Source organism: Micropterus dolomieu, linkage group LG07, assembly GCF_021292245.1.
Source record: "Micropterus dolomieu isolate WLL.071019.BEF.003 ecotype Adirondacks linkage group LG07, ASM2129224v1, whole genome shotgun sequence".
Taxonomy (NCBI): Eukaryota; Metazoa; Chordata; class Actinopteri; order Centrarchiformes; family Centrarchidae; genus Micropterus; species Micropterus dolomieu.
The window spans coordinates 27,327,008-27,339,283 of record NC_060156.1 but is presented as its reverse complement, the minus strand read 5'-3'; the positions used below and the strand labels follow the sequence as shown (position 1 = coordinate 27,339,283).

The 12,276-nt window shown below is 41.7% G+C and overlaps 1 protein-coding gene across 2 annotated transcripts in view; it reads left to right on the top strand.

The window, feature by feature from the left end:
• Positions 1-12,276, top strand: part of LOC123973661 (SH3 domain-binding protein 4) — a 43,235-nt gene that overhangs the window by 30,009 nt on the left and 950 nt on the right. Inside the window, exon 4 of one of the 2 annotated variants that reach the window (XM_046053859.1) lies at positions 4,132-4,152. The exons of the other annotated variant lie outside the window; for it this stretch is intronic. Within the exon in view, the coding sequence (XP_045909815.1) occupies positions 4,132-4,137 (6 nt within the window). The 3' untranslated portion in view covers positions 4,138-4,152. Of the gene's footprint in view, positions 1-4,131; positions 4,153-12,276 lie in introns of those variants that run through there. 2 annotated transcript variants of the gene reach the window in all.

Here is a 12,276-nt window from a genome sequence, read left to right as displayed (position 1 = left end):
AGTTGAGTTTCAGTCCATCTTCAACCCAGAAAGTTCCAACTATTCTTAATGATAGCAGCCCATAACTGTACCCCTCCTCCACCTTGCTGGCACCTGAGTCGGAGTGGTGCCCTTTGTCCATCAGTGATCCAGCCAGGGGCCCATCCATCTGGTCCATCAAGAGTCACTATCATTTCGAAACGTTTGAAAAATCTTGAGGTATTTCTTTGCCCAATCTTTACGCTTCACCTTGAATGTGAATCTTGTGGTGGTGTTTCAGCCTTCCTGACCTTGGCCATGTCTCTGAGCACTTGGCAGCTTGTACTTCTGGACACTCCAGGTAGGTTGCAGTTCTGGAATATTTTGGCGTTGGAGGATAATGAATTCCTGGTAGCTTTACATTTAATTCTACTCAAGTCTTGCAGTTAATTTACGCCTTTTCTTCTCCATGCACTTTTAGCGCCCCAGTTGACTATTGACATCAAATCATTTGATTGTCCGGTGGTCACGCCTCAAAGTTTTAGCTATTTCAAAAGTGTTGCATCTGCCTGAAAGGCGTTTTACAATTTTTGACTTGTCAGTTAAACCCTTTTTTCCTGAGGTAATGAAGCTGCCTAATAATCATGCACACCTTGAGGTGTGTTTCACTATCGACACACCCTCCGTCATTACAGAAATACATATCGTTGGAAAATGTGCATAGAAATAATGATGTAATCAGAATACTTACTTGCCTAATAATTGTACATGCAGTGTACTACTACTTTTAGCGTTGAACAATGGTGCTAAAGGGGCTTCCCTCAGTGCGTTGAACTATGACTTGCCTTTTGCGTTGGTACCATAGACTGTATATAAGAAGTGGACATAGTCATCGTGACGTCACCCGTTGGTTTGTGGACTGAAGTTCTGAAGCCTCAAGTTTGGCCGATAGGTGTGCTGCCATGTTGATATTTTATGCAACCAGCGGCACTGGACGTGACCATATTTCAATCAATCAATCAATCAATCAAAATTTATTTATAGAGCACTTTAACAGCAATCACAAAGTTGCACAAAGTGCTGTACAAAGATTAAAAAAAAAAGCAAACATCAATTTACAGGTTATCACATACATATAATGTATACCGTTAAAACACTAACAAATGAGTTCCTCCAAGTGTCATCCTCAAAGGTCAAAAGCCAGATGGAAGAGATGGGTTTTAAGACAAGTTTTAAAATCAGACAGTGAGGAAGCCTGTCTAATGGTAAGAGGAAGGGCATTCCACAATTTTGGAGCTGCCACCGCAAAAGCACGGTCCCTTTTAAGTTTGCGACGGGTTTTAGGCACTCTCAGGAGAAGTTTGTCAACTGACCTGAGCGAACGGGTGGGTGTATAAGGATGAAGCAGCTCAGATAAATAAGGGGGGGGGCAAGGCCATTCAAGGATTTAAAAGTCAGTAAAAGAAGTTCCTAATCTATCCTAAATTGAATGGGTAGCCAATGGAGTGAGCGTAGAACTGGGGAGATGTGCACATATTTACGTGTTCCTGTTAGAAGACGCGCTGCAGCGTTTTGCACCATCTGGAGACGGGCGAGAGACGATCCATTCATCCCAAAGAAAAGTGCATTGCAGTAATCTAGTCTTGTAGTCACAAAGGCGTGTATAACGGTCTCAAAATTATGCTTAGAAAGAATCGGTTTAAGCTTAGTCAGTTGTCTTAATTGAAAGAAACTAGATTAACCACTAACCCAACGTGTTTATCCAGTTTCATATCGGCATCAATTTTGACTCCTAGGTCAGTGATGGTTGGCGTGACATACTGAGCTAGGGGGCCTAGATCGAGGTGAGGGGGGGAGTGAGTCCCATTGGTGCTGTTAAAAACCATCACATCCGTTTTGTTTTCATTAAAACTTAAGAAGTTGAGAGCCATCCAAGCCTTTATGTCCTCTAGACATGCAAACAATGGTCTGAGAGTTTCATCCTTATTCAAAGGTACATAGATCTGGCTGTCATCTATCTGCATAACAATGGAAAGAGATGCCATGTTTCCTAAGTATTGAGCCAAGTGGGAGGAGATAAAGGAAAAAGAGAAGAGGGCCTAGAATTGAGCCTTGCGGGATGCCACAGGAGAGGTGCGCCGTGGTAGACACAGAGTCACCACATTTGACACTGAGTCAAACCAAGTAGGATTGACACCATTTTAGGGCTATGCCTGTAATTCCCACCCATCACTCTAAATGAGAAACCAGAATTTCACGGTCCACAGTGTCAAAGGCAGCTGTCAAATCCAGAAGCACAAGGACCACACAGTCACCAGCATCTGTTGCTAAAAATATATCGTTAAAAATGTTTATGAGAGCTCTTTCGGTGCTGTGCATAGTTTTAAAACCAGATTGGAATGTTTCAAGAATGTTGTGCTGCTATGTTTGTCCTTCTTCCATTTGCGCTCAGCCCTGCGGCATTCATGTCTGACAGTGCGAGCCTTGCCATCTAGCCAGGCCTCTTTTTTTCCTTTGGGTTGTCTAAATTTTAGTGAAGCGACTGTGTCCATCACCATTTGACAGGTGGAGTCAAACCATTTGCTGAAGCCCTCTGGATCACTTCTCATAGAGTCCAGTAGGACGTGTTTTTGGCTAAAGGCGGATGAGAATTTATCAGCAGTGGAAGGGCTAATAACTCGGCAGCGTTTAGCAGTAGTGCAAGGTTTAACTGTATTATAGGCCAAGGCAGTGTCAAATAAAACAGCTTGTGGTCGGAGAACACTGGGTCACAAATCTCCACGTTCAGAACGGACAAGCCAAATGATAAAACAAGGTCCAGTATATGACCGCGTTCATGTGTGGGGCCAGTTACAGATTGTACAATGTTAAAAGAGTCAATAAGGCTTAAAAAATCCTTGGTCATTGGTTTATCCGGACAGCACACATGGATATTAAAATCACCGACAATAAGGACACGGTCATATTTAGGTAGAATTTCCGCCAAGAGACCGGAATTTGGACAAGACGGTGGTGCTAACGGCCATGTGTGGAGCTAGCTAGCTTGCTTAGCTATGTGCATCTGTAATCTGTCTTAAAACTAAATGTACTCACCAGAGAAAGTGAACAGCCGACTCCCAAAAAGCTTTTTCAACGCTGCTGCTTTACAGAGTGCCCTGGGTACTAGTCACTGACAAAGGCACTAGACCGATTGACAGGTCTCCATGTTAACTACATGTCAATCATAGATAATCATGCCCTAAAGCCTCCCCTGCTTTCTGGTCTATTTTCCTCTATATAGGACCATAATTTACTAAATGAACATCATGCTGTGTTGAAGAAGACATGAAACTAGTGATTGAGACCATAAACTCATTAGGAAAGTGTTTACTGAGGAAATAAATCAGCTGAGAAGTAGAAACATTTTACCATTATTTCTGATGGAGCTGGACTTCTTTTTGCAACTGGAAGAGTCGCCCCCTGCTGGCAGGTTTAAGGGACTTCCGCATTGGATTCACATCTCAGACCGGAAGCTTCCCGCTTGATTGGTACTAGACGCCAAAGGACGTGACAAAGCGTAGCTATTTGATCGTCAGGGAATGACAACGGGCTGGTGTTTTCCATTTTAGTATCAACTCTTTCTGCCGTAAGGTCCCTTGTTGACAATGAAGAAGAGCACATCTGCATTTACAGAACAAACCAAGTAGATTGAATATGTGGTTTTACTGCAACATGGTTTTATATAACATAACATATTTATTTTATCTCTATTTTATTACATACTTAAGGTTTTAAGAAGCTGTAACTGATGTGTTTGTACACACTTTTGCACAGTAGTACTGTGTATTTGGGTATATTCCAGTTTTTAAAAAGTGAGCCTTACATGTGATCTAATATATGGATTTCATAAACTGCAGTACTTTTGTTTTTTTGGGATATATGCATGAATAAAAACAGGTGAATAGTGTCTAGTGATATGGGTGCTGCAGCAGGAGTCTGTGCTGACACGAGCAGAACAGAAGTGTGTTTGTTCTCAGAGCAGCTCTCTGATGAGAAAGGTGAGTTAAGATCGAAACCTGGCAGGGAGGCCGACTCTCTCTGTGTGCTCAGCACTGTCAGCCTCAGCCTCTGTGTGTGTGCCCACAGTCCACTCATTTAACCCTTTGTGTGTCTGTGTGCCCTAAACACACTCAGATATGAGGGTTTGTGGGGAGATAAGGAGCGCTAACAAACAGGAGCCAGAGCAAAAGGAAAGACTTTGATGGATGGAGACAGGAGGCAGGAGGCCACGGCCAGCTCCATGGTTAAATGACATACAGGTGCAACAAAAACCCACACACATTCATGTATGTACAAATACATACATTTGTATACACACACACACATATATTGTTGTACTAAGAACAAGACTTAGAAACTGCAGCCATGCCAGCAGCTCTGTGAGGCTGGTGTTTCTAATGTTTATTATGTTCACCACCTTAGTTTAGTGTGTTAGTATGCTCACATATGTTAATTAGCAGTGAACTAAGTAACTATTGGGATAAAGTATTTAATTTTTTTTTATTTGAACCTAACAGTGGTCCTAGAGAAAAAGTCAGACCATTCCAAAAGTCATTATAATTCATCCTGATGAGCAACATGAATGTCTGAACTGAATTTCATGGCACTTTATCCAACAGCTGATGAGATAAAAAGCAGTTTGAACTCAAAATAACTTGTAACCTCCAGGACTGTGATGATTGAACACTGAGAGTTTACTGAAATTATCAAATCACATTTGTAAAGAAAACATATTAACTTATTAGCATAATGGTTAATCATTTAGATAAAGTTGTGTCTTAGTAGAGTCACAGCTCTTTTCTCTGATGATATTGTGATGAAGACCACAGCACCTCTCTGTGGCCCCTGAGGCTGTTACCAGGTAACAAAGGCTGGCCCACAAAGGCTCTTGGGCCTACAGGAAATGGTGTTTGTTAAAGGAACTAATTCAGTCAGTGGCACAGGTTATTCAATACATTCAGTTCGCTTTGAAGATTTGTTGAAAAAGATTTGTTTTTCCATGTATTGAACACCTGCACTGAACTCTCAATCCAGTCTCCAAATTAAATGCCCCGTCAGCTGGACAGCGTCATTGTCTGTGCTTCGTTACAGATTAAAGTAATAAATATAAAACAGTTTTCAGATCTGACACAGCAATGGGTACATTTTGGCTAGGTTTAGGCACAAAACAATTTGGTTTTGACAGGGAGAGATCATGGTTTGGGTTAAAATGAATTCTTCACTAAGGTTAGGAGACCTTTATCGGCAACCCTTTGCTTAAAGTCAGGGAATGATCGTGACCACGTTCATCATGGTCCGACCTTTGGTCCTTCCATCCATCCACCTCCTCTCTCTGTGGACTTTGTGGCTCAAATACAAATCACATGTCGACCACCTTTGTTCCTGATGGACGCAAGTCACAATTACCACATCCGCTTCTGCCCAAAATCACTGAAATCTTATCCATCTAGCTGTGTTTTTACCTTTTGAGTGTTACTTTAATGGCATTGGCAGTATTTCCTAAAACTAAGTCACTTGATATAGAGTCTTTACAGAGAAGTGCAGAAACAGAATCCCCGGACTGAGACAACCTTTGTTGGATTTCCAGGATTTTCTGTTGAGAACAGGTTGTGAAGGTAAAACTGGAAAGAGGCCAAACAGCTCTTGTTGTTGATGGACAGAATATATTACTTTTTACTGGTGACATCTGTAGATGATGATCAGATGATGGCCTCTTCAACCCTTTTTTCTCTCTTTTCAACATGAAACTGTGGGGGCCGTTAGCCGTCTCCTTGGAAACCTTGTTGGTGTGAAACCTACTTGGTTTCAAGGAGGATAGGTTTGTCAGAGATAAGGACATTTCATCAGCATTACACTGGAGACCAGCCTAATAAACTCTTTATCACCAAAGAACAACAGAACTGTACATTTCACCATCAATCTTCTCTGCATTCCTTATATCAAACACACACGATCAGCCTAACATTTTGAACACTGACAGATGTTATTTAATTCAGGCAGCAAGTAAGCATTTTTCCTCATAGTTGATGTGTTAGAAACAGGAAATATGGGCAAGTGTAAGGATTCAAGTGACTTTGACAAGGGCCAGAATCTAATGTCAAGACAGCTGGGTGAAAGTATCTCCGAAATGGTCAACGGTCGTGTTACGCCAATTGCTCAGAAGTCTGTTGATAAGCAGGCTGTCATTTCATGAGCTACAGCTATGTATTTGAAACAGGACAGCAGAAGTGATGATGAAGGCCCAAGAAGTTCTGGCAACAACTTAAGTGCGGGAGAATCGGATAGGGGAGATATAACAGGTGTGCTTGAGTTAATTGAGTGATGCTGGTTCTAATAGAAAGGTGTCAGAACACACAGTGTGTCGAAGTTTGTTGCTTATGTGGCTGTAGCTGCAGACCAGTCAGGGTGTTCATGCTGACCCCTGTCCACTGCTGAAAGTGCCTGCAATGGGCATGTGAGCATCAGAACTGGACCACAGAGTAATGTAAGAAGGTGGTCTGGTCTGATGAATCATGATGAATTATTTTATTTCTATTTATTATTTTCACATGGATGGCCGGGTGCATCGCTTACCCGGGGAACACAGGCACCAGGATGCACTATGCGAGTCGGCAGAGGCAGTGTTATGGTTTGGGCAATTTTCTGCTGGAAAGCTTTGTGTCCTGCTTTTCATGTGGATGATAATCTGACACGTACCACTAGGGATGGGATACGTTAATTTTTATTGATATGGATACCCTTATTAAGACTGCTTAATGATCCGATTCTCAATACCACTATCGATGCTTTTCTATTATTTGGTGACGGTTATTTGGTAAGACCAGACCCAACCGACCTGCACTGTATGAGGAAAATATTCAATGTGCGATAACATTGTTATATACTGAGGTGACATATGACTTGCGATAAATAAACAAGCACTGACGTGTGCATATTAACTGCCTGGTTGTTTTTAAATTAATTATAGGATTAGAATTTAATGTTTTAAATACAGCTAAATGTTGTTTCTAGAGGAGCAACATTAATGTTTAAAACAGCAAAGTCACTATATATAAAGTAAATATCTAACATCACAATACTGAGTGACGTTCAGAAAGAATAAAAACTCGGACATCAGTCTGTATCAGTCCCTCCTCCTCTCTCGCTGCCTGCAGGTAACGTTACCTGGTAGAAGAGTTTTTAACACTGATGATTTTAAGACTACAGACCAGTCTGTGCTCCAGACAGACAGCTTTCTGTTTAGCTTATTTTTAACATTTGGCTAATGCCAAGCTAGCGTTAGCTGTGCTTGTATAAAACACACAGGATTAGATACTGAGGACAGAGCAGTTTAAATGAACCCTTTCTACATGTTAACCTTACAGACAGGTGTACTGATAAGTCTTTTTACTCGCAAAGGTTTTATTGCGCGTACTTACAGTAACTAGCGTAGTCTCGATAGCAGTATCGATAAGCTCGGACCTTATTGATTTTCGGGTTTTGAGAAACTTTTGAACCGGGTCCTTTTAGAATCGGGTATTGATCCCCATCCCTACGTACCACCTACTGTACCTAAGAATTGTTGCTGACCATGTACACCCTTTCATGATGATGCAGCGTGCCACAAAACAACAATGGTTCATGAACGGTATGAGGAACACAACAACAAGTTCAAGGTGTTGACTCGGCCTCCAAATTCCCCAGATCTCAATCCAATAGAGCATCTGTGGGATGTGCTGGACAAACAAATCCGATCCATGAAGGCCCTACCTCGCAACTTGTAGGTCTTAAAGGATCTGCTGCTAATGTCTTGGTGCCAGATACCACAGCACATGCCTCAATGGTTCGGGGCTGTTCTGGCTGCAAAAGGGGGACCTACACAATATTAGGCAGGTGGTTTTAATGTTATGGCTGATGGGTATATTTCCCCCTAATCTCAATGCAACATAATAGAATTTGGAAATCAAATACAGTTGTTCTTTCCAGCTAAGCACACTTTGGCCTGAACTAAGTAACAAACAATGGCAGAGAGGAAGTCTTTTAACCCTATTATTTAAAAATGTCCTGCTGGCTGTTAAATTCACTCGATTCAGACGATATGTCTCCTCTGCAGGCTCCCCTGATTCTCTTTTATTGTACACCAAAACACAGAGGGAGGTTTTAGATGTTTAAGGCATGGACAGATCTAAGAGGGAGACTAATGGCAAAGGTTTGTGGTAAAAACAACATGATGGATCAGTAATAAGTCTTATTTGTCTTCCTATTAGCAGCTGAAGCGGGGGCTGTAGCTCAGGATGAAGTACAGGAAGAACAACAGCGCCGTGCTGAGCGCTCTGCTCTGCCCTCGCACTCACTTCAGGGCTGTTTCTCAATAACCAGATCGTCCATCATCTCCCCGGTGCACACCCCCTTTCTCACTCTCTGTCTTGCCCACATCCTCCTCTTCCTCGGTGTCGATCCATTTCAGGAGTCAGTAAACATCCAGCGCTGCGTTCAGCAGGCACAAACAAATGAATTTATTTGAGCTGCTGGAGGAGGCAGAGCAACCACCGCAGCCAACAAAATACTCCGCCTAGTAAAAACCGGTGCCATGGCAACCTGCAGAGCACAGCATGCAAATTTCCATTTCAACCTTTGTGTGTTGGTGTGTGTGTGTGAGAGAGACAGAAAATGTGAGGTAGTGATTGAAAGACATCAAGACAAATGATAGTGAGAAGTGCAACAAACATATTTAGAATCAGTGCGTTCACACGTTATCTCTCTGACTTACGGGGGGGCGGACATAGAGAAACAACAACAACAACAAACAGCTCTCAAAGGCATCTCCTCACTTCACTCTTCAATCACTGCTCCAGGTTTACTAGAAGGATCAGTTCACCCAAAATACAAGCTGTTCACAAGTCTGCGTGACATCATGCTGACGGGGACGCCGTGGAAGAGATCAGATTCAGCTTCATTCTTCTTCTCATGGACTATACCTAAAAGAGCAAAATCATTTCGGCTGTGAATTTAAGCTCTCATAGCGCAGGGTACAAAACTTTCCCCAAGGTGTGATTTATGATTTTGTATTATGGTATTAGCTCTGCGAGCGGTGTTGGTGTCAGTGAGGGCTGGAGATGTTGCTGTTAGTCCACCACTTTGGTCCAGACTGAAATATCTCAACAACGGTTGGATGGATTGTGATGACCATTTGTACAGATATTTGGGTGGCGATGGGGCAGTGAATAAGACACATGCCTTTGGTTCCCTGAGCAAGACACAACCCCTAGTTGCTCCAGAGGCGTGCAACACCTGACATACAGTATATAGCAATTGAAAGTCACTTTTGATCAAACCGTCATCTAAATGAGAACCTCACAGGCTGTTATAAGCTGTTTACTGTAGAAATGTGTTTCATTCACTTCCACTACTGCAGAATAACCAAAGAAGGTAAAGACAAAGTTTAGATCAGCAAAACTGAGAAATAATGTAAATTTCAGATATCGAATAATGAGTTAACAACTTCAAGTTATTCTGCAGCAGTGGAAGTAAATGAAGCATTGGAAGTTGATGCAAAAACAAATGCTAACATGCTAAATTAAGATGGTGAACATGGTGAACATCAGCATGTCATTGTGAGCATGATAGCATACTGATGTTAGCATTTAGCCCAAATGTACAGCATCAAAGACCTGCTAACATGCTAGCACACATGCCCGTCCTGCTGCACCGAATACTCACTAAAGAACCACATGTGGATTCATCCGCCGCTGAAAATAGTCCCCAACAAATGCACTGTTGTGCATATGTTTGATAAAAACTACTGTAAGAAGCTGTTTTAGGAGACCTTATATTAAAAGAAAGTCTTTGTCCTTAACAAACCTCTCTAAAGCACCATGTAACAACAACGGTGCTGTATACATCATCTTTACTAATGTCAAGAGAAAAATAAAAAACTATAAATGTACAACTAAGATTTTGACAAACATGGTAAGCCAAATTAGAAAAATGAATTCACCGTTTTCCTGTGTTCACAGGAAGTTTTTAATTGCCTCTAGACTTTCAGAGACACTGCTGTGACCTGCAGCTATTCATTTTTCAATCAGTGTTTCTCATTTGCATCCAACAGGAGGTGTTAATGAATGGAGCTCGCTGCTGTGTGTTCGAGGCTGCTCGCTGGGTCTCCATCTCTGTAAAAAACAACCACAGACAACTTTGTCCACGTTCTGGCTTGCAGTGATTCGATTTGGTGAAGTCAGTGCTGTTGTCAAGTCAGTGTATAAAAACCAGCTGCGTGCGTCAGTGCTCTGCCTGGCTGGATTTGACTCCACACAGACCATTTGTCCTCACAGAGGTGATGAATTCCTGCTCTCTGATGTGCAGATGTTTGTTGGACGGGTTCACAAACAGCCGGAGAAGTCAACAGGCAGCGTTCTGTCCAAACAGCAGCACAAAGATTTCACCTCTGTTGTTTCAGCCCTCACTGGATCTGTCTAAACCAATATATCCTCACACCTGACCTAAGTCACATGGTGTTTGGTTGTGGTTTGTAGGCATGTAGTTTGATTAAGTTTAGTCAACAAAACCACTTGAGTAAGTCACATGACATAAGTCATCTACAAAAACATTATTTAACTTAACCCACCTTTGACTTTCTTCCACACGGGGCTTTAACTCTTGAGTGAATGTCCTGAGTTTACTTCAAGGTTCAAGGTAACTTTATTGTCTCTGAGGGACACACCCAGCAGTAACAAATAGATTTCAGAAAACAAAAAATAAATACATCAACAAATACAACACAAATTGTAATTACAAGGCTGATAACAGCAGGGATAATTGACCTTTTTAGCCTCTTGTTCTGCATCAGGGCGCAGATGTAATCTGCTGTTCTCGATTTCTTTAAGGACCAAACTTATTCAGGTCATGGAGGTCATACAAGGGTGTGACAGCAATTTTGCTGCACACCTTCACAATACCTTGCAGACAACTTTTCTGTTTAAAAGAAGGTGACCCGTGCCAGTAAAAATGTCGACACAACCTCAAAGCTTTGGAATGCACAAGCTGATGTGCTTTTTGGCACACAGCGTCAACCTGGAGCTCAAAGCGCAGTTTGTTGTTGGTCAAAGTACCAAAGTTATTTGTACTGCTCACCAGTTCAACTGCATGATAGTCCATCACAACAGGGAAGATGACAGTGGGGTCGATGCAAATCTCTTTTGTTTTTGCCACATTAATGTTTGAAAAGGATGATTTACACCAATCAATGAAATCATTCACTACGGGACCCTGTTCTTGGTTCAGAGTTGTCACTGCTGAGGAAGGACACAATAACATCATCATCAGCAAATTAAAAAATGTGACCGCCTCGTTACACGACTTTCTTGCTCTTTATACTACGCTCCCTGACTTCCTCAGCCACTATAAGTCACGGCCTGACAAAAAATTTGAAAATGGGTCGTATTAAGCTGCTGCACAATCGACCTATACGGCTGTTTCTCTGATGAGGATGAGCTGGTCTAAAAAACAGTTTGGATTAACAGTTTTCCAGCAGTGTGGTTTGGTACTGACTTGTCCTTTAATTTAACTTTTAGTAATTTTTTTAGTTTTTATCAACTGGATTTTTAATCTTTCCTACTGTTAAAGAAACATTTTAATAACCATCTTAATTGCTGAGAAGTGGAGAGGACACGCACGTTTCTGAACAGTATGAAGCACGCATCTTAAAGTCTAGCGTGTTCACACGGAGCCGGCCGAAACACCCAAATCAACCAGTCTAAGAAAGTGATAATGACTCACAGACATATGTAGCATCAGCCTTGGAATGATATACTACATTAATTGCATTTTATCTTATTTTACCAATAAGGTGGTGTCAATCAGAGCCTCTATTACCCCCGTGGCCCCTTACTCAGAGGTTCCTCACCAGCAACAAGAGAGTTTTAACCAGTTTTATCCCATCGACTTGTCTGAGCTTTTAAAAACAGTATCACAAATGAGAGTGTCCTCCAGCCCACTTGATGTAATACCTACAAAGTTTTTACTGAAAGTAATAGATTCTGTTGGCCCCCATTTGATCTCTGTTTTCAACAGCTCCCTATCTACTGGTTGTGTCCCTGATTATTTTAAAACGGCTTGCGTGAACCCACTTTTAAAGAAACCTGGTTTAGATCCCTCCCTCCCACATAATTTTAGACCAATTTCAAAACTGCCTTTTATTGCAAAGATTCTAGAAAGAATTGTGTCCAAACAGCTGCTCACTGTACTGGAAAATAACAAAATATTTGAAAAGTTTCAGTCTGGTTTCAGGAAGTACCACAGCAC